This window comes from Ostrea edulis, chromosome 8, assembly GCF_947568905.1.
Source record: "Ostrea edulis chromosome 8, xbOstEdul1.1, whole genome shotgun sequence".
NCBI classification, from domain to species: domain Eukaryota; kingdom Metazoa; phylum Mollusca; class Bivalvia; order Ostreida; family Ostreidae; genus Ostrea; species Ostrea edulis.
Genome location: NC_079171.1, coordinates 60663552 through 60686002, shown reverse-complemented (window position 1 = coordinate 60686002; position 22451 = coordinate 60663552). Strand labels below are relative to the sequence as shown.

The 22451-nt window shown below is 36.0% G+C and overlaps 1 protein-coding gene across 1 annotated transcript in view; it reads left to right on the top strand.

The window, feature by feature from the left end:
- LOC125663424 (mucin-4-like) overlaps positions 1 to 16847 on the top strand; it is a 56731-nt gene extending 39884 nt beyond the window's left edge. Inside the window, exons 25-47 of the mRNA XM_056147751.1 lie at positions 177 to 407; positions 498 to 605; positions 818 to 862; positions 979 to 1026; positions 1622 to 1639; positions 2346 to 2384; positions 2675 to 2695; positions 2833 to 2850; positions 3379 to 3396; positions 8738 to 8995; positions 9318 to 9659; positions 10114 to 10371; positions 10645 to 10653; positions 10792 to 11004; positions 11135 to 11155; positions 11700 to 11732; positions 12071 to 12094; positions 13070 to 13093; positions 13470 to 13493; positions 14028 to 14060; positions 14363 to 14389; positions 14738 to 14842; positions 16442 to 16847. Of these exons, the coding sequence (XP_056003726.1) occupies positions 177 to 407; positions 498 to 605; positions 818 to 862; positions 979 to 1026; positions 1622 to 1639; positions 2346 to 2384; positions 2675 to 2695; positions 2833 to 2850; positions 3379 to 3396; positions 8738 to 8995; positions 9318 to 9659; positions 10114 to 10371; positions 10645 to 10653; positions 10792 to 11004; positions 11135 to 11155; positions 11700 to 11732; positions 12071 to 12094; positions 13070 to 13093; positions 13470 to 13493; positions 14028 to 14060; positions 14363 to 14389; positions 14738 to 14842; positions 16442 to 16452 (1928 nt within the window). The 3' untranslated portion in view covers positions 16453 to 16847. The remainder of the gene's footprint in view (positions 1 to 176; positions 408 to 497; positions 606 to 817; positions 863 to 978; positions 1027 to 1621; positions 1640 to 2345; positions 2385 to 2674; positions 2696 to 2832; positions 2851 to 3378; positions 3397 to 8737; positions 8996 to 9317; positions 9660 to 10113; positions 10372 to 10644; positions 10654 to 10791; positions 11005 to 11134; positions 11156 to 11699; positions 11733 to 12070; positions 12095 to 13069; positions 13094 to 13469; positions 13494 to 14027; positions 14061 to 14362; positions 14390 to 14737; positions 14843 to 16441) is intronic.
- Positions 16848 to 22451: the final 5604 nt, after the last annotated feature.

The following is a 22451-nucleotide window of genomic DNA, read 5'->3' as shown; positions in this document are numbered from 1 at the left end:
TAAAGGCCTTGGAAAATGTAAAGGGCGGGGAAGGTTATAAATGTAAAAAGATATGACATATCTTTAGTGTAAGAAGGTAAACGGAGATACTATATCAATGTGAATATAATTTTGAAGATTTTAGATGTAAGTAAACTATGGTAAATTATAAATTGATCTAACCTCAACCTAAACAGGACTTGCTTCTCTCCTCGGCGGAGGGGGCGGTGACCTGATGGGAAGTCTGGGAGCAGCTATGGGCGGCGGCGGCGGCGGTGGCGGCGGTAGCAGTGGAATGGATATGGCGGCTATGATGCAAGCAATGAGCATGCTCGGTGGTGGAGGAGGTGGTCCCGCGCCTGACGCCCCATCATCCTCTATGAATGGAGAGTCCCCCTCATCTTCATCTGGCAAATCAGACAAATCGGGTACATCTTATTTCCGATTTATTTTTTATCGTTTACAGTTTATAGATATATGGTAGAAGTAGTGCATTTCGTGCATTGTGTCTTTTGAAGTACAATATACCAAACTTGAATCATCAACAGCCTCCAAATCCGCTCCTCAGTCTGAAGGTCAGTCCTCGGGATCCAGAAATTCAGCTCCAAACCCCACGCCTGACACTGGTCTGTTTATCTCTCTAAACCTTTCCTTAAACTCTCGATACAACAATATTGTATGTTTTAAATATCAAATCAGTAACTTTTATCATTACCAATCATACAGTAAACAATTTTATTGACAAGTGGTTTTGTTAATATATGATTCCCTATACCTGCTCCGTTTGGGAAGATCCGGTGGTACGGTAAGTCCGGTAATCCTGTATTTTTATTTTCAGGTCTGGATGCGATGATGGGCGGATTCGGTGGCATGGGAGGAATGAGTAAGATTGATTGACAACTGACTATTGGTAGAGGTCTGGAATACGTATAAACATTTGTTATAAAAAATTACACGAATTCCTATTCAGACGAATTTGATATTTTCTTTTCTTTCTAGATCCACTGGCCGCTATGATGGCTGGCGGAGGAGGAGGGAACATGGGAGGTACGTACTATTTGGAAATATTACAGACATTAGGGCGAATTTAAGGGGATCATTGGGATGTTACAGTCATAGGGGGCGAATGTAAGAGAGGTCCTCTGAAATGTTACAGCCACAGGGGCGAATGTAAGGGGGGGGGGGGGGGGGGGGCTCTGAAATGTTATGACATTTGGGCGAATGTAAGGGGGCTCCTCTGAAATATTACAGCCATCAGGGCGAATGTAAGGGAGATCCTATGGGATGTTACAGCCATGGGGGTGGGTCTAATACAGATTGGCTTGTATATTACAATTAATGTGGCGGATCTAGGACGTTTCACAGTCATTAGGGCGAATCTTAGGGAGATCTTCTGGGATATGATAGCCACTATAACCGATCTAAGGTAAACACCATCGCCCCAAATATAGAAGGAATCACAGTAACAAATACAAAGTGTCCTTGCTAAACCATTTTCTCTCATATAACCTAAATCTTATATATTATCCACTTAACACTACATTTTCCTTCTCTCTTTTTTTTTCGGGGGGGGGGGGGCAACTTATAGTAATGCTTCAAATATAATGCGGGTCTTACTGAGATGACCATTTTCTTTTTTCAGCTTTGGCAAGCATGATGGGTAAGATACACTTCCGGAGAAATCAGATAGAAAATGTTGTTATGTGCTTGTGTTAGATTCAGCATTTTTATTCTAATCATGTGTTCGGTTTAGGATTATTAAAATCAAATTTGAAATATTGATATATACTTGTTAAGTTTAAGCAGAATGTATTCTAGATATGTAGGTGTCGCAGATTTGGTGACATCAAATTGAAAATTTCATTCTAGACATATGCTTGTCTCCGATTCAGTGGAATGAAAATTAAATTTCATTCTAATATGGTGCTTATTTCAGATTTAGTGAAATAAGATTAACGATTTCCCTCTAAACATGTGTTTGTCCTAAATTTAAAAAAGTCATGCTAACATTTTAGTTTAAACATGTACTTGGCTTGGATTCAGTTTATTTTAATTATATGGTTGTTTACTATTTAATGAAACCAGACAAACAATTTCATTCTATACATGTGTATGTTTTCAAGTTAGTAAAATCAAACTGAAAATGTTTTTTAAATGCATTGAAATTAGATTGAAAATTCAGTTTGAAATCTTTTTGTTTTAGAGATATTGAATGCAGATTTAAAATTAATTTCGTTGTAAATAAGTTCTTCTTTAAGATCCAGAGAAATCAAATATGATAAAATGATCGCGTGTTTACCCTTAAGCTGAAATAGCATGCACTCATTATGTGAATTAGAGTTCTGACTGACGTTTAATTTTCCTAGGTATGGGCGGCGGCATGGGAGGTTTAGGAGCCCTTGCAGGTAAGATCCCATCATTGTGATTTTACATGTATAAGTCAGACGTCATAGGCCAAGGTCACAGAGAGGAAATGACCTTGGAGTTGTATGACGTTTTTCAGTTCGAATATATGATACAAAAGACATAAATTTAGAACTAAACAGCTTCAAATTATTGATCTGGACTTTAGAATTATGTTGAAATAACAAAAAAGAAATAACGACTATGTTTTTATATTTCATTATTGGTCCGCACTGTCGGAATATGCTTGAATAACAAAAGAAAAATAACAACTACTTTATATTTTATTCAGCTCTTGGTGGAGATCTACCGGGTAAATAAATTGAATCTTCAAGTTTCAAAATATAAGTACCAAAAATAAGATGAATTAAACTCTTGAATTATCCTCTTCGATTTATCTGAAATATTGATACATTCTTTATGTCGTATATTTGTATCTGTATTGAACAGATATGCCGTCAAGGGGAGGTAAGCTATGTAGTGACATCATCATCACTGCTTAATAGTGTACATTTGTCGGTCATTGCTTATTGACACACGAGCATTATGATAACAGCTCATGTCGCCTTTCATTCCATAAGGGCATTTTCCATCATCATTTCACCGCATCCTTTGTTTTCCTTGCGTAGCATCTATTTACTGTTTGCTTCCTTTGTTGCAAATCACTGTTTATATCAGTACTTGTTATTACGGACCTCGTCTCTTTTCGTTTATAGATAAATGTGTCGATTTGTGTACGCCGCCATACATTTCACCTTTAGGCTTAACGTATATATTTGCGTTCTGTAATCTTATTTTGCAGACCATTGATTGGTTCTTCTCAAACTAGATCAGCGAATTATATTATCCTATTTTAAGCACCATCATTTCCAATTTGACTTATCCTTAATTAGTGAATGCATATATACGAATTTCTTGACAACGATTGGTTGAAACATTTGATTTTCTTGACAACGATTGGTCGAAAAAATATCTAACGTGGTTTTTATATTAAAGGGCTGATGGGTGGACGAGGTAAGCTTACGTCAGACTTCGCACACGAATGACAGTCGCCCGGTTTGCATGAATATAGCTAGATTGTGGTTCCCCCTAATCCCTGTATTTACAACTCTGTTTTGTATTTTCCTCAATGGTAAATGTACGAAAATAGGAAGTGCTATAAACATCACTGAGTAAACGATTTTCTGAAACAAAAAAGAAGAAAAACGCTAGTGTCCTTATGCGCATTGCTCATAATTATGTACATTATATGTTTAGGGATACAAGAAACACGATGTCGTACCATATAATTTCATTTGAAATATATCATACCATAACTTATGGAAGTCCATACTAATCTTATAACATAACATAAATATATCATAATATAGAACGATATAGAACTATCTTAGCATGTCATATCTTACTATATTCAATTTCCATCACTGGGGTATGAATCGCATGACTTGTCTTAGAGCACATCAGACCATCATTTTTCCATTCCATATCATAATAACATCATACCATACAGATCTAATAGTATATCAAACAAAGCCGACAGCATAACATGCAGATATCATTGTGTACCAGAGAGCTGTTATATCATATAACATACCATCTCATAGCATGTCATGGTTTACCATACAAATTATCATGATATAACCATGAAACATTAATATCATATCAAAACATACAAATCCCATTGCATATCATAGATAAATTCATAGCACCAATCATCAAAATGTATCGTATGTCAAAGCACAGAATTCCCATAGCATCCCATAACAATTTATTACCATCTCATTGTATACCATAACATATGATGTCTGTCGGATGGGACTTTAAACGGTGCACTGTGTCAGGGATCACAAACCCTTTGGCACGCAAAAGATCGTTTCTCTGATTTTCGAAAATGTGTAGGTTCACTGGAAGCCGTCCGGGAAACTCCAAAACTTAATACCAAACATATTTCGTGTAGGTAACTGCCGTAAAATTTCTGAAAAATTCCCAAAACGGGATGAAACATTAAAAATCAATCGCAAAATATCACATGAATCTTTAGAGTTACATTGATATGTAAAGTTATGCATTGCTTTGTCTTCTATTGACGGCATCATATATCAAATGATACAACCTATTATTGGGTCAAACGCTGTCTGACGTGTATCATACCGATTTGTTGGGCCGTTCTTGGCACACTGATTTTGACTACGGATAACTCCGTTTACATGATCAAGATATAGGGCTCACGGTGTATGTGACCGGTCAACAGGGGACGCTCACTCCTCCTAGGCACCTGACCCCACCTCTGGTGTGCCCAGGGATCCGTGTTTGCCCAACTATCTATTTTGTATTGCTTATAAGAGTTATGAGATTGATTACTGTTCGTTATCTTCACCTTTCATTATTGTTCATTTCTATTATGGGTGAAATTAGTTCAAGACCATTATGTTAGCCTTATGATGGACCTAAGAAAAGCTACGTTTCATAGTTATCAATATAGTGCTTAAGAGTCCGTAGTTCTCGTGCTAGTTAATTCTCCAAACTCAAGAGAGGAAATAAAGTAGGATTTTTATATTCAACTTAAAAGTAGGTAAGATTTTATACCATGATGAATGAAAGTTTAAGCATATAGATCATTAACTTTTTATGGAGGAGAATTTTGCAACTATACAAGGCGCTACCAGCTTTAGGTGAATTGTCCCTAATTTTGACACATGCTTACAGTCCTGGCATTGAAATTTCTTTATCGTGTCCACGCTTACCGTGACACGGGATCTCCCTATGCAGGGTCATATATCATATCAACTGATTTGATATGAAAGAGATTGTTTTACGTATGATCAGTTTTTAAATCGAGGTAGGCTACTGACAAACAAGTTGATGTTACGGGGGTATCAACAGTCTTGCTCAAAGTCTACATTCTGTAACTTATATTGTCGTAATAGCGATCTAGTTTGTCTATACAAGCTGGCATTGGGTCAAATGCTGTCTACAGTGTTTCATATCATTTTATCAGTATATGGAGCTCATGGTGGGTGTGACTGGTCGATTCTTACTCTGATATGTCCAGCCTCCGTGTTTGTCCTACTCCTAATTTTATATTCCTTGTGGGAATTGTAAGAGTGATCACTGTTCGTTATCTTCAACTTTTCATTTGACTACGAAGTACTCCGTTTACCAGATTTAGATGTCGGGAAAATGGCGGGTGTGACCGGTCGACAGAAGATGCTAACTCCTTCTAGGCATTTGATCCCACCTCTAGTGTGTCTAAGAGTGCGTGCTCCCCTACTCTTAGTTTTGCATTCTTTATGAGAGTTATGAGATTGATAGTTCGTTATATTCACCTTTCCATTTGAAAAAGATCCGTGACTATTATTCCGGGCGTTTCGCAAAGGAACAACCATTACCTGTACCTATGTTAAATGCTTGGGGTTTACCATTAGAAATTACAATTGTCTGCTAATCGGGACAGTAAGCCAAAATTTCAAAAAAAATCTTAAAGTTCAAGGTCATCATTGCTATGGCTTGTATATATGTATGAGATCATTGGATTGTCCTTCCGACATCGTATACTATTAAAGTACATTGAAAATGTGTTGTTTGACAAAACAATGGTTGCTGGAAATCAATATCTAAAGTCGCATTTGTATTAAAGGCTTGATGGGCGGACGAGGTAAGATTACGCATAACTCTGTAAACAAATAGTGGACGCATGGTGCTAGATAGCGTGTACGCCTTCAATACACAGGGGCGGATCCGGACACAAATTTCAAAAAAGGGGTGGGGCACCACCCAAATATGTACCGCAAAAAAGGGAGAGAGAGAGAGAGAGATAGAAGGCCCCGAAATCAGATATATTGCGCATTTTTGTCAAATATGATCAAACAAGTGGGGTTGAAATCCCTAAAAAAAAATCAGATCCGCCACTGCTATTCTAATATATATTTATATACAATTGTCATACCTTATTTACCAACATTAACATTTTCCTACAGTAACAGCTTTAATGGTATACATATCTCTGAGTCTGCTTGGGTGATACAATGAAATACGTGTATATATAAATATATTGTCTATTCTTTCGCATTGATGACGTACATGTATACTGAATATGTGCATACTGAATATGTAATGTGCATATTACTTATCAAGAATGTATGTATTGAGCATTGATTGTTTGTTCTGTCTACTAGAATATAAGAGTGGTTGCTACATAAATCATGTACACGTAGTAGTCGAACCGTTTATCACAAATTTTTAATTTGACGTCTATACCATCAACGAGCGGATAGAGTAATGCAATACAGCTTAAATCTAAAATTATATTTCTAGCTTTTATACCATAAGATGACCACTATCTGTATAAAAAGAATGTTTTATATTTATGATTTAAGTAATTTTGTATGTATTGTAGATTTACATTTATAATACATACATGGATATGGACAAGGAAAATCGTGTTTTAAAACTGGGTACTCGGTTAAACGTCTTTTGAGTTTATAAGCCATGACAATTGTCCAGATAAAAAAGTTTACCCCTTTGTCGCTATGGCACTACTGTTAAGATATCAACACTCCAGTATTTCCTTAATAGATATATATATGTACTTTACTTTTTAACGATAGGCCTCCGTCAAATTAAAATTGGTTAGATAATTTCGTTTTCCTCAAACGTGTAACTTACGACAGTCTACAGATATGAATCACGAAAATGAAAGTAGAAATGTAAAAACAAAAAAAACAAAAAACAACAATAGTTAAATTTTGGAAATGGTTAATTTATGTGCATGATAATGACAACCGGAGTTCTACAGACTGAAGGTAGGTAACTCGGGTTGTATCGTCATACACATATTCCAATACCCTGTTGCTTGCAACATACTACCTTTCAGGATAGAACTAATTTATGTAACCATCTCCAATAATTATGCTATAATATTACTACTCTGCTATTTTGCTATTATCGTACTGTTTCTAATGGTTATATTGTAATTAAGTCGCTTGTCTTAATAATCTCATCTCGTATGGTTATTCGTCACGTCTTGATATCTTGAATTTCGTCAACTTGAACACCCTCTGGATGTTTATAATGATACACTGTGGAATCACCATTGTTCGTGGGGGATTAATATTCGTGGATTTCGTGGGTCACTCTTGCCCACGAATTTACGTGTCCTCGAACTTTTTTAAACCAAGTAGATTTATCTCTCCTCTTGATATCGTATCGCTTATCCACGAAATTACGTCCCCACGAACCAGCAAAATGTTGTTTACCCACGAACTTTGGCCCCCACGAATTAAAATGACTCCACAGTATGTATGTTTGCAGTTGAAATTGTGGATGTTTTAATGGTATATGTATTCTATGCAACATCAAGGCGAAAGAGTTATCACCCGTTTTCAACATTCTTTTCCTCTGACTTCTGAACTTCATTTCTTTTTAAAAGGGGAATAAAATTCCGTATATTTCATATCTACCAATATATATCTACTATATCAGAGTTGAAGCCATCTTTTAGTTAGGATTCAATGATTATAAGTATTCACCGCATCTTTATGTCCGTTATTAATTATATACATTCATTTCTATATGTAAAAAAAAATGGTGAATTAAATTGCCTAGTCTGTAAAATATATACTACTTGATTCAAATGTTTAATTCCATAAACTGGTTTTCCCCGGGGTTTTTTTTTCCACCGATACCGATTTTATAGTTAGTTGCGGCTATTTTCTATCTTATTCTTCTACAACTCCTGGGTATTGTAATTTTGTACTGGAATTGTAGCGGAAACAATGGAATTTAATCAGTATTAACCGCACCGGCATATCACGATCTTCATCAAAGGGGATATAGATTCCAAATTCCATCATTAAGTCACGTGGGGAAAGAATGTTAATTTCATTAGGTCACGTGGAGCGGTAACACGGTTCCAATAATCTCAGTACAGCACGTGGGGAGGGATGAATGATCCATTACCTCCTATGTACATCATTTGAAGAAATGATATGAATACAATATATCCTTTACACCATAAAGAAGTCACGTGGGTAGAAACTTCAAATAAATACCCTGTTATTAATTCCCCTGGGAGGGATTACGGAATCGCTATACTGACAGTAGATATTATGACGGGGAAACATCCGGTAAGCTTTTTGTAGAATTGATTTTATTGGTATTGTTGTTAAAACAGTTCTTCAGAAGCGCATTCAACACGATGACCACACATGAAGACGTGCTGAATATACCTCCCGCTTAGTGTATACTTTACATATAATGGTGTACCCTTGTAAAAAAAGAAGAAAAAAGCGTCCAAATAGCCTAAGTGCGGGAAAACAATTTGCTTTATTTAATTTTTTCATCACCCTCGTTACAGGTGGAATGGGCGCCATGGGAATGAACCCAATGGCCGCCATGTTAGGAGGCATGGTGAAGAGATCCACACTAAACACTAAAACCAATAACGGTGGACGATCCAGGAGACGAAACTTAGACTTCACTATCGGTGGAAGGAAAGAACCAGTTCCGGTTGACTTGTTTTCTGCTTCGTTCACACCTGTAAAGAGTCACATAACCGGAAGTTCCGTCGCCATTGGACAGGGTGGTGCAGTTACAGATACTGTTTCACAGAAAGGTATTTATTCATATTTTACAGGAAATGTTTTTAGTTTGTCATTGTACTTTTAAGTTACAGAATTTCATGCTTACATTTCTTGTATACTTGTTGAATAGAATTCTGTCAACCAAAAATTTTCAATAAAAGGAATTCCAAATACAACAATCTTTGTAAATCTAAAAGCAAACAGATCCATGTTGTTTTATGTGTTGAATAGCTAGGGAATAATTTCACATCGTAATAAACGAGATACCCAACGTTTACAATCACGTTTAAGCGTCCATTGGATAAGCACATTAAACAACTATCTACATCAGTCAATCTAATTTCCATATTACAGCCATCCCACCGCCGGATCCGTTTCGATTATCTAGACCCCCAGCAAAGTCTCCCGTGGTAAACAGAATCCAGTACAGGGAACCAGTCAAATCGAACACTCTGAGAAACACGCCTCTTGAGATCACCTTCCAAAAGAACACAGGGAAAGCCGCTGTAAACGCCATAGATAAAACAGTCCCCCCTGTGTCTGTCAGTGGAAAGGTTGGCACCACGTCACCGTGGAATTACCCGGTCACGGTTCAGCACACACTTAACACGTGGCCAGGTCTCAATAACGTGGCTGTTTCAACTAACGTACCTCCTCCTCCTACCACTACGAACATCCCACCTGTGGCAACCACAGGTACGGATTCTTCTTGTTATTAATTCCATTTCACGATTGATCATTGTACAGACACACATGTAGAAGTGGTAACGTAATCAAAATGAAAAAAAAATTAGATTTTTTTAATTACCAATCAAACATTCCATAAAACATTTTTATTTTCTAAACATCAACGTATATTGTAAAGGGCTTTAATTTCGTGGGGCTAAAGTTTGGCGATTTTTATCGTTCGGTATTTCACGATGATTTAAATTTCGCGGATAAACCCCTTGGAATACTTCGTGTTTACTCCCAACTACTTTGAACAACTCTTTGTGATGGTTCTTTTTTTCGCGACCGTTAATATAATCCCAAAATAATATAATCGCGAATATAGCAAAAATAAAACCAAAGCGAATATTTCCCCCTTTGCAGTATACATCTGAACAAATAATTTCACATTTTGACATGAATCTAACATAAACGATTGCAGACGCCTTCTTTGGACTAACACCGGCTGCCACGGGACAGATGTCTCACATGGGTTTCCTACAACACCCGATGCAGACCCAGACCCAGGCGGGCTTCAATACCGGCAACATGGACTCCATGTTTGGGATGGGAGGGATGGGCCTGACTGGCGCGGATCTGGGTATGTTAAAATATATGGTGCAATTGTCTTTATCTGGTTTTGATGTTTATGATGTTTTTTATGTTTTTGTTGTTTGGTGGGTTTTTTTTTTACTTTGTTGTTGTCTATGATGTTTTTTGTTGTTGTCTATGACGTTTTTTCTTGTTATCTATGACGTTTTTTGTTGTTGTCTATGACGTTTTTTCTTGTTCTTTACAATGTTGTTGTTTGTGGTGTTTTATTGTTTTTATTGTGTTTGTTGATGTGTGTTGTTATTTGTAATGATGTCCATATGAGTGCAAAATCTCGAGAAAGAGAGAGACGTTAAACAAGATATAATGATGTTATATTAGCTGTCGTTTTCATGTTCATTTGAAAGATTTAAAAAAGAAGTACACGTGAGTTTCTGCAGAATGAAATTTTGATTTTATCTTGGGGAAATCATAAATGAAAAGATCTTCTTGAAATTTTCCGTATTATTTTTTATCATGTTGTTTAGCGGTACTCATTGTATTTTTTTGTTTCTGTGTGCCTACTAAGGAGTTGATCCGATTGATCCTCTGCCGACAGTAGAAACTGGTGCTGATATGCTTCCTACATCGGGATTTTCAGGTCAGACGTCCATGATGGGAACAGGAACAGGAGCCGGGGGATTGGGGGCCGCGACCCCAGGTGGCGCCGCCGGCGGAACTAATCAGTTTAATCAAATGCTAGCTAACGGGGCTAGCACCGATATGCTATTTTCTAGCATTGGTAAGATATAATTATACATCATATCAATTTCAGTCTATGATAATTGTTGTTAGTTAACATTTAACATTCACATTGTGTATCACCATCCACTTTTATACTTTTAACGTGTTTCTTTTTTTATTATTATTAGGCCTTATACCTGACCAAATAGGTAATGTATGCACAGGAAATATATAGAGCTAATCAAAAATACAAAGTGTGTAAAAATAAAATATTTTTCTGCACAAAATCTATTTTATAATAACTATACCACACAGTGAAAAATGTATCTTTCTTCAGAACCTCATCATACAAAATCTAGTGTACGTTGTTTGTTTAGAATGGTTACGTACAAGTATTTATCTACATTAACATTAGTTTGTGGATTAGTATTGTTGATGCATAGCTCACCTGAGATACAAGCTCAAGGGAGCTTTTCTGACTACCTGTCCGTCTGTAAACCTAATAATGAATATAGGTGTATAAGACTTCCCTGTTGTTATGTAGATTTAAACTGTGTCAAATCATAAACTCTTTTCCTGAGGTGTAATAATATGGGTTTTTTCGTGGGAATGAAGATGTTAAATCTTTATTTTAAAATCGCTTTTAAAACAGTAGGACTAGGTTGACTGGGGCGAGCGTGGTGGCCTATAGGCATCTTGTTATTATGATAACACTCATATGTTCCTAACAGTTTACAATATTACCTTTTTCAGCTGATATAATGGGCGGTACATCCAGCATAGCATGTAAGTATAGGAAAACAATTTCAAACTAAAAACACTAGCACACTATATTCGGAGTAAATATTTACTCTCTCCAAAAACCATTTTGCAAAGCATTCTGATAATCCATTTATATGTTGGGCTTTCTTAGTCCGGACACTTTAGTCCCATGCAAAATTGTCCAAAGTAATGAAACCTCCGAATAACTAGATAAAACTTGATAGATATCCATGTGCTCATGTTTAGTTTCTATCAACATAACAATGGCTGTTTTACATACATTTAATGAAATGCCTTTTAAAACGCTGAAATTGAAACACGTGTACACTTTTCAATTTACATTTGCAATCTGTATATTTCAGCACGCATGCCCATGGACATTAAAAGTAAGATGATTTCTATCATTCTGCTAAGTTTAATTAAGATATCAGTTATCATTTAATGTTTGCAACTTTTAATCTTACTTATATGATTATTTTGATATGATAAATGTCACATTGACGGGCTGAACATGTGTTTCCAACACAAAGGTTTTCATCGAGACTAATGCATTTGTTTGTCATCTATTTTTATCCATGGCCAGTTTGACTTTCTTTTACCAGTGATAAAAACTCGTTAGTGACTGAGCAAGTATTCCTAGAACGACTCATTCTAAAATGAAGTAGTGATACTTCTTCGTTTAAAGCGACCTAAATGTGCATTATAAAAATATATGCATATCTTTCATTGACTTATAACACATGTGACGTATAGATGTGGCGTACACATGAAAGGTCACGTGATAGAAATTGATGACCCCTAACACGTTTTTGTTTGTGTATTCTAATGTATCCATAAGTTCTGGCTTAATATCAAATTTTTGGGGGCGACTCTAAATTGTTTCTTTGTCTGGGTAATCCACTGAACTCTAAAACGAGACGAAAAGATTCTTTTACCATCCACAACAATTCTGTCCTGGAGATTTCTTTTCATAATAGTTATAGAGCTCACGGCCCGTATGACAGCAGAAAGGGGGATGCCTACTCATAACTAGACACCTGACCCCACTCCTTGTGTGTCCAGGGGTCCGTGTTTACTCAGCTCTAAATCTTATATTCCTAATAGGAGTTACATGTATGAGATTGATCACTGTTCGTTATCTTCACTTTTTATTTCGTAGTCGATAAATTTTCTAGCTGTAAACCACGAATTTAAAACACAAAGGAAGTGTACGATCAGATGATGCCCCGTAATACAGAAACTACGATGTTCATGAAATGATGTCCCAACGAAACCGTATAAATGATTTTGGCCCAACTATCTTAACTGAATTCATAGTATTGCTTTTCTGAAACACAATTTTCATTTCATTTATTTTTCAGTGAAAGCAATAGCAATGAGGCAAAGTGAGTAGCTTAAATTTGTTAAAATGTGTAACTGGAAATAAGATACCCTTATACCTAGTAAAACCTGTCTTATCCGGATAACAGAAATAATGTGTGATGCAATTTGTTGAAAAACTCTTAGGTTTAGAACTTTCGAAATATATAGAATTTTAATAATGGGATATAAGGTGTGCATCCTAAATCAACTTTATATGAAATTTCGGGTAAAACATCATCCGAATTAGTCAGGTTCTACTGAATTATTTCCTTTCACTTTATCTGCAGTGATGGTGGTTAGATAAATCCTTTAATGTCGTAAATACGATCCTGTTTTGCTAATAATTTATCTCCTGTATATTTCTATTCTTTTGATTTATCACACGTGTGCTATTTTCAGCTGGAATGACGCCTGATCAAATTGGTGAGTACTTTAACAATGACGTCATTCGGTATGTAATTAATATTGTAAAAAAAAAAAAGGTCGCAATTCAAGATGAGAGGTGATAGATTCACTTCCGGTGGAAGTCGTTTGAAAACTTACTTACATTAAATTTCGCAAATGATATACTACGTTAGCAAATTTACAATGCGGCACCTGATCCCACCTCTGGTACGTCCAGGGGTCCGTTTTTACCCTACTCTTAATTTTGTATTATTTATAGAAGTTATGATATTGATCACTGTTCGTTTATTAAACCAATCATGATGAAGACTTCTCGGTTTCTCTGATTTGTGAATTATTGTGAAATATGAATTATTGTATAATAACAAACAGTATGTCAGTTTTTCTGATTTGTGAATGATAATCTATAAAAACTCAATTTCTCTGCTTTGAAAAGTGACATAAATCGAGCGAGGGGCGTGGCAATTTCCCTGATTTGTGAATATTTATGGGGATGAGTGACAGACTTCTAAGGTTCATGACTTATGAGTAATTGTGACGTGTCTATTTCAGCTGACAATCTGGGAGACGTCATGCAAGCTCGAAGTGAGTGACAATTTTCGTTGTAATTTTTTTCTCAGTTCTTTAAGAAGCCTTAGTTTGTTTTTTCTAATCAGCAAACTTTTTTTTATATATCTTTGAAGCAAGACATTCTTCTCTTAAATTTTATAAGACAACAAACATTCAAGATGTGTTCTCATAATTCTTAGAGTGTTTTTTTCATTTACCCCAATAAGTGAATCCAAGTGTTCTAAAGTTCTTGTTGAGTTTTCATGTGATCTAAATCTATATGCACAAACACACACTGTACGTGTGAGTACGTTTCTATCTTTAATTTTTTTTCCTAGGAGCACAGATGAAATTGGCGTCTAGAAGTATGTACAAAATCAATTATTCTTGAATAGAATATCAATTAGGCGTTTAGAAGTATATAAAAAGTCATTTATACCTGTAATAAACTATCCAATTGATATACAAGTATTAACAAATCATGTATATTATGATTAGTACTTTCTTTCCCCAACAATTCATTTTAGATATTATCTATTTTACAATCATCCTTACCAAAAATACTCTCAATATTGGCTGAGAAAAGACATTTAGAAATTCAAAGTATATTCGCATATTGGTAGATTTTATTCTGAATCTGTGCCTGATATTTACACCCGTGCTGTTGATTTTCCGGATCTCCCCTAAAATTAGTTTCCGTATAATAATTTCAGTGTCCTTAATGGGATCCATGGGATCGCCCATGGGATCTTCCATGAGCGGAGGATTTGGCAGGGGATCAGGATCAAGAATAGGGGCCGGAAACAGAGCTTTACCAGGTAACCAAAGCTAGAATTCTAAACAATAGGAACCGGAAACAGAACTTTACCAGGTAACCAAAGCTAGAATTCTAAACAATAGAGACCGGAAACAGAGCTTTACCAGGTAACCAAAGCTAGAATTCTAAACAATAGAGACCGGAAACAGAGCTTTACCAGGTAACCAAAGCTAGAATTCTAAACAATAGAGACCGGAAACAGAGCTTTACCAGGTAACCAAAGCTAGAATTCTAAACAATAGAGACCGGAAACAGAGCTTTACCAGGTAACCAAAGCTAGAATTCTAAACAATAGAGACCGGAAACAGAGCTTTACCAGGTAATCAAAGCTAGAATTCTAAACAATAGAGACCGGAAACAGAGCTTTACCAGGTAACCAAAGCTAGAATTCTAAACAATAGAGACCGGAAACAGAGCTTTACCAGGTAACCAAAGCTAGAATTCTAAACAATAGAGACCGGAAACAGAGCTTTACCAGGTAACCAAAGCTAGAATTCTAAACAATAGAGACCGGAAACAGAGCTTTACCAGGTAACCAAAGCTAGAATTCTAAACAATAGAGACCGGAAACAGAGCTTTACCAGGTAACCAAAGCTAGAATTCTAAACAATAGAGACCGGAAACAGAGCTTTACCAGGTAATCAAAGCTAGAATTCTAAACAATAGAGACCGGAAACAGAGCTTTACCAGGTAACCAAAGCTAGAATTCTAAACAATAGAGACCGGAAACAGAGCTTTACCAGGTAATCAAAGCTAGAATTCTAAACAATAGAGACCGGAAACAGCTTTACCAGGTAATCAAAGCTAGAATTCAAAACAATAGAGACCGGAAACAGAGCTTTACCAGGTAATCAAAGCTAGAATTCAGAAACCTCAAAGTACGTTCTTCTCTAAGCATGAGGTAACGTTTTTACCGAGATGTTTAGATTTCAGAATGGATTTGAAAAAGTAATTGTATTCAGTCGCTGAAATTTAATGGTGGAAGTGGAGTCATGATGAACTCTTGTATTTATGAATAATTGTATTCATTTCCTAAGATTTAATGTCACAATGAAGATTTTCCTCTCCATGCACTATACGATAATGATTGCATCTATGTTCATTTCATGTTCTGTGAAATAAAACAGGTATAGGTTTTCATTCTCCAATCACTTTCCATTTTGTGCCGTAAACACGAGTTTCTTTATGAGGATATAAAAATATTACACTAACAAATTATGACAAAACACTGACGCATATAATAAAATTGCTCCTTGGCTGCGTCTGGGGCCTCTGCTGGTGGAGTGTTAGTCCCCGAGGGTCTCTACAGCCCAGTAGCTAAGTACTTCGTTACTAGCATGAAAATACGGATGTATATTTCATTGCTGGGAAAAAATTCATTTCAAAATTAAGGATTATCTCCCTCATGCATAGCTCTGATCGTTGCACGAATTTTGCTCCAGATTGTTTTGCACTCTGATTTTCCTTTAAGCTCTTACAAGTTTATACTTATTTCGAATTTCCAAAATTTCGGATTGAACATCACTTAACAGACATTATTTGTCGAAATGCATCAAAATTGGTACTGTATCAGTTTTACACGTAACTATGTCTGTTTCAGGAATGAAGTAGACATTTAGCAGACGACAACCCAGCATCATTTCCAGTTCTCTCATCACGCTGTATATATACCCACATCATCATGCGACGGGTGTGCTGATCCCGACAAGGGCGGACAACCCATGGAGTTTATTTTAATACATTTTAGTACAATATATGAACTATGGCATCAGGAGAATGTTTATAATGTTGTTTTATGACTGTTGAGATTAGATTCATAGATCCGTATCGGGTTTTAGCAAAGCATTCCTTTAAAAGTAAATTGATCATGATTTTGCTTGTTTTGAGTTGCCTCCCCTGTCGAGACTCAGTTAGCTATAACTAAGAACAGTTCCAATTCTCGCTTGACTCATTAGATGCAGAAAGTTTCGTATCGTTTTGAGTGTCGTGTCTTTTATATTAAAACATTGTACACATGTGCTTTTCTGTGTTTTGCCTTATTTTTTCTGTGATGTCTTAAGATTGATTGATTCTATATTGTTTAACGTCCCTCTCGAGAATATTTCACGCATATGGAGACGTCACCACTGCCGGTGAAGGGCTGCAAAATGTAGGCCTGTCCTCGGCACTTACGGCCATTGAGCAGGAAGGGATCTTTATCGTGGCACACCTGCTGTGACACGGGGCCTCGGTTTTTACGGTTTCATCCCCATCTAGTCGCCTCTTACCACAAGCAAGGGGTACTGAGGACGTCTTTTAACACGGATGTCTTAAGAAACCATGATTTCGTAGAGGCGAATCAAAAATGGGCAGGGTGGTAACCATGGATTTCAACATTCTCCTTGCTTACATGTTCTATTGGGCAGAAAAATGACCACCATTTTGGGGTCCCTCATTGAAAATGTTCATATTTTGCCCCCGATGTTAACCACTCTAATTCATACCAGGGTTACCGCTTGAACAAACATAAATCTAACACACCATATAAGGAGGCGTGCATGTTTCAGATTTGATATTGTCGTAAATTGCTTCCACAGAAGGTGCTTTTTTAATAATTTTCCAAGACATTCTTATGCGTTAATTTCAATAAATTTGTACCTCTGATCCACTGTCTATAAAGGGTTACAGTAGTTTGCTTTAAGTAACTCAATCGAAACTTACTGAGGGTAATGGGGGTTGTAACACCAGCCTGTACATTCCCCATCCACAAGAGGAGCTGAAGACCTCAAAATGGTAGAACATGATTTTTTTTTTTTGGTTTAAATCTGCAACAAAAGGTACATAACCTCCCCCAGGTTGGATACTGCGTTTAAGATAACTCCGTTTACCTGATCAAGATAGAGGGCTCGCGGCGGGTGTGACCGGTCTACACTGAAGGGATGCTTACTCCTCCTAGGCACATGAGCACACCTCTGGTATGTTCAGGGGTCCGTGTGTGCCCAACTCTCTATTTAGTATAGCTTATGGGAGTTATGAGATTGATCAAAGTTCGTTATCTTCAGCTTTAGAGGAGTTATGAGATTGATCACTGTTCGTTATCTTCAGCTTTAGAGGAGTTATGAGATTGATCACTGTTCGTTATCTTCAGCTTTCATCAAGTAAAGCAACGTGTGAAAATAAACGAACAGTGATCCAGCTGATATAAGAATCAAGAGAAAAATAAACACGGACCCTGGACACACCAGAGGTGGGATCAGGTGCAAAGGATGAGTAAGCATCCTCTGTCGATCGACCAGACCCTCAATGAGCCATCTATGTTGATTAGGTAATGTTCCATCTTCGCTAGCCAATGATTTACGATCCACTCCGCTTCTCTTCAACAGAAACGGAGCGGATCGTAAACCCTTGTCGTGAGATGTATATTCCATGCTAAATATACTTAACCTGTCCACTTGGTGCATGATTTTCTATGACGTTTACCTTACATTATTTGATACCACGTGACAGACTAGAATAATTTGAAATCATTGCACGTAGAATGAGACCCAATGCTACCGTATATAGCCTGTATACGAAGTGAGTACAGTGAAGGATCTCAATGGGGTTAAACAGTTTGTACGGTTGCATCCGCCTACCTTCTGGGAACAATTCCTAATAATAACGATCCTATAATTTAATGTCTGGTATACAACCCGGGTCTAGGTAATGAAAAAGTAGGATTGTAGGGCCCACCTCTCGCCCTTTGAAATATTTTGAATTCGACCCTGTACAAACTGGTTGTGTTTGAAAACTCATATTCGTGGTCAAACAAGCAGACAAACACTCGATATAGACTTTCTTACTCATATGAAAAGCAGATTAAATGAAGTATCCATAAAATGCATTATAAGTGGTTATAAAACTTTAATTCCTATATACTTCTTTCTCGTAATTCTGTGGTCACTGTTCGCTATCTTCAGCCTTCATTAGTGTAAAGATACATACAAACCATCGGCGTAAGCAACTGATCTTATCACAAATCATTATCAATTTTTAAAAAATGCCACAGTTACTTGTTTGATTTCGCTTATCACTGATTATCGGATAGCCGCTTAATTGACTTCCGTAAGTAGACTTGGGTTTTGGCGGATTGTTCTTGGTTTACACACAATGGATTATTAGATATTGAACAATAGATGGTGATTGTTATTCACGGTTTGTATGACCGGTTGACAGTGGATGCTTACTCCTCATATGCGACTGATCCAATACTCCGATATGCACAGGTCTCCGTGTTTGCCCAACTCCTAATTTTGTGTATTCCTTATAGGAGTTATGAGATACCGATTGTTAGGCCGTTCTTGGCACACTGATTTTGAATACGGATAACTCCGTTTAAGATATAGGGCTCACGGCGAATGTGACCGGTCGACAGGGGATGCTTACTCCTCCTAAGCGCCTGGACCCACCCCTGGTGTGTCCAGGGGTCTGTGTTTGCTCAAATATCTATTTTATATTGATTTTAAGAGTTATGAGATTGATCACCGTTCGTTATCTTCACCTTTCATAGATCATTGTTCATTTTCTGCACTTTTTCACATGTGCAAAATTAAGACCATATGACTATTTTTGTAGATTGAATAAATTGTAGATATTCCACTGTCAAATTTACGAAGTTACCTACTCGGGGATTTTCCTACATGATTTACATAGAGCTCTAGGAAATGAATTTCAAATTGTAAGCAAGCTCAGACATAGTCAAAGATAAAGGATAAGTAAATAAATAAATAAATATCTGGGGTTTAAATACAAGTTCTTGCACACAAATTGTTTAGTTGTGTAAATCATGCAAATACCTCATCCCGTTTTGTTGAAAGAGAAATGTAAATACAAATTTAATAATTAACATAAACCAAAGAATTATTAAGTTACATGTATGTATGGAGGTTATTTTTAGAAATGTTCGTATGTTAGAATATTGGTGTAATGACACATGTTGACAAAAATGAGGAACTTCAAGTGCATATAATATGTTGGAATGGTAAAATACAATCCAGACAGGGTGCAGGCAACGAAATTAAGGGGAAATACTCACTAAATGCTAGTTAAAAATTGAAATAGCGAGTGAAAAATCACAAGCGATCGCAGCTTTTTGCGAGTGAAATTTTTTTTTTATCTTTTTCCGGATTTCCTTGGTTTATTGGCTGTACTTTGAAGTTTACAATAATTTTGTCTTGTGCATAGAAACGCTTTACAGAATGAATATACAAGTTTTGAAAAAGTAAACGTGGATCGAATAAATAACTAAGGCCAAGGTCATCTCAGTCAGTGATGTCGAAGATGTCCTACTTCATGCACACTTTGGGCGTCTCAGAGACATCTGATTTAAATAGCAAGCATGTTGATCTCGTCTGTGTTTACATGAAACAACACATGAAAGTGTTAGTGTCACGCTTCACGCAGTGTCCTTCTGTAGTCTATAGTCAAACACTTAGAGTTCGCTGGGGGTTTTTTTCAATAGAATTTTTTAGATGAAATTTCCAAAAGTTTTGAACATATAGTATGAATTGACGCAAACAGTCTTCAAGATTTCAAACCACATGATGCTGTAAATAGGTGGTAGGTCTCTGGACAGCGAGTTCGCCGCACAAGTACCCTATGACCCTCATAATGCACCAATGATACATGTATGTTGTCTGATAATTCATTGAATTTTAAATGAAAGAATTCTCAACATTATTTTTATTATTGCACTTTAAAAAGATGTTCCCTATATTTTGATATAGATACATGCTTGTTTTCTTAAATTCCTGTAAAACAGCAATCGATTGAAAAATGCTAGTAAAAGCTCAATTTTGCTTGTTGGAAAATAATCCACTAGCTAAAATTTGCTAGTAGTGAAAAAAAGTTAATTTCGATCCCTGAAGGTGTTAACGGGAACGTAGGGTCAAAAATCAAATTTTGATATGTGAAAACTGGTACCATGCAGACAACAAAATCTAGCATAGAAAAAATAATTGCTGCTGATAACAAGATTTAATCTGTCATTTATACTGAAAACTGAGCTGAATGGGAGAATCTCTTATCATGGCGGCTGATGACGTGTATACGGCAATTCATTACAACTGCTGTGTCTATAGCACTAAATGGGTTACAGATTATCTATAATTCAAATGTCGTGAGTTCAAGCGAAATTTTGCACTGTGGTCAAAGGAAAAGGAATACATGTTTCTACCTTTTAGCATCCCTGGTCTCTCCCCAAAACTATGAACATTGTGCAATAATTGGATACATAACCTTGGAAATGAATCTTTTGTTTTTGAACGGCATTTTGAGAAAGATTCTTTTGATTAAAGAGGATATCAGGGTAAGTATAAATTATATTTGGATTTTACTTGGTAAATACTAATAATCCTTAATGTGTAAATAACCAGAGTTTATTTACAACAAACCTTTACTTATATAACTTATATAATAATTTTCTAATTTAATCTAATTCAGTTTATTTTGATATCCTTATCCAGTGAACATTTTGTACAGGCTAAATATGAAGGGATGTGTAAACACTGCTTTTTAAATATTCAAAGTTAAATTAATATCTATTTAAGTTAAGATATTGGGATACACACCAAAACCTATTAAAAAGAAGATGCAATAACTAAAATATTTGATGGCAGCAAGCCTAAGAAAATAAGAGAAAATAGCTAAAAAAAAGATGAGGAAAAGGAAAAACAGGATACGTGTAATACTTTCAAAAATCATCACAGCACTAGCACACTTTGTATTATACTAATGTTTTTAAAGAAATTGAAAATGTACAAGTAAACAAATGAAGTTTAGTATATATGAAGTATAGTGTATATAATTAATTAGTCATTATGAGTATTTTTCATTTTTCAGCTAATCCATTTTCTTTTGGAAACCAATGAAAACTCATATGCAGAACCTATTGACCAAGCTGGACTATCAGCATGTAAGGAAACAGGTAATTTGATGCATAATATTTTCTCTATTAAATGATTAACAAAGCTTTACAACCAAGGTCATTTCAATTCCCCCTGTGCAGTTAATCTCTCAAGTCTTGACATTTACATGGCAATTACTGCAGGGGTGTAGTGATAATCAACTGATTTGTGCTGTATACAGTTTCACCTTGCAAAATTCTCTTGTAAACAGATGTACTAATAAATCAGAAAGAGAGAAAACTAGCTACTATGAAAAATAAACTCTTTGTTGTATGAAATACATGTACATGTACATGCATTTTCATGAAAATTCATTACTTAAGTTATAAAGTAATGGTTTGATTTCATTCTTATATTTTCAGCTCAATGAAGACATGAATAGTGACAAAAATATCCTACTCTCAATCCATATTGAAGAACAAATCAACTTTGTGCAACATATACAGATGGAATTGCCCAGTCATTGTCCATCATATGTGCTAAGGAATGTTCAAGTGAAGAAGTGAAGATAATGAACTGTATAAAGAATACAAAATTAAAAGTTTAAGAATTAAGAGTGTCGTTTTCATCAATCCATACCAATTCACTAGTGTTTTCATTTGAAGCTGCTAATAATTCCTCTTCATTATAATCATGCTCAAATTGATATCCTTTACAGTCAGACATGATCAGCTGCTTTCACTGAAA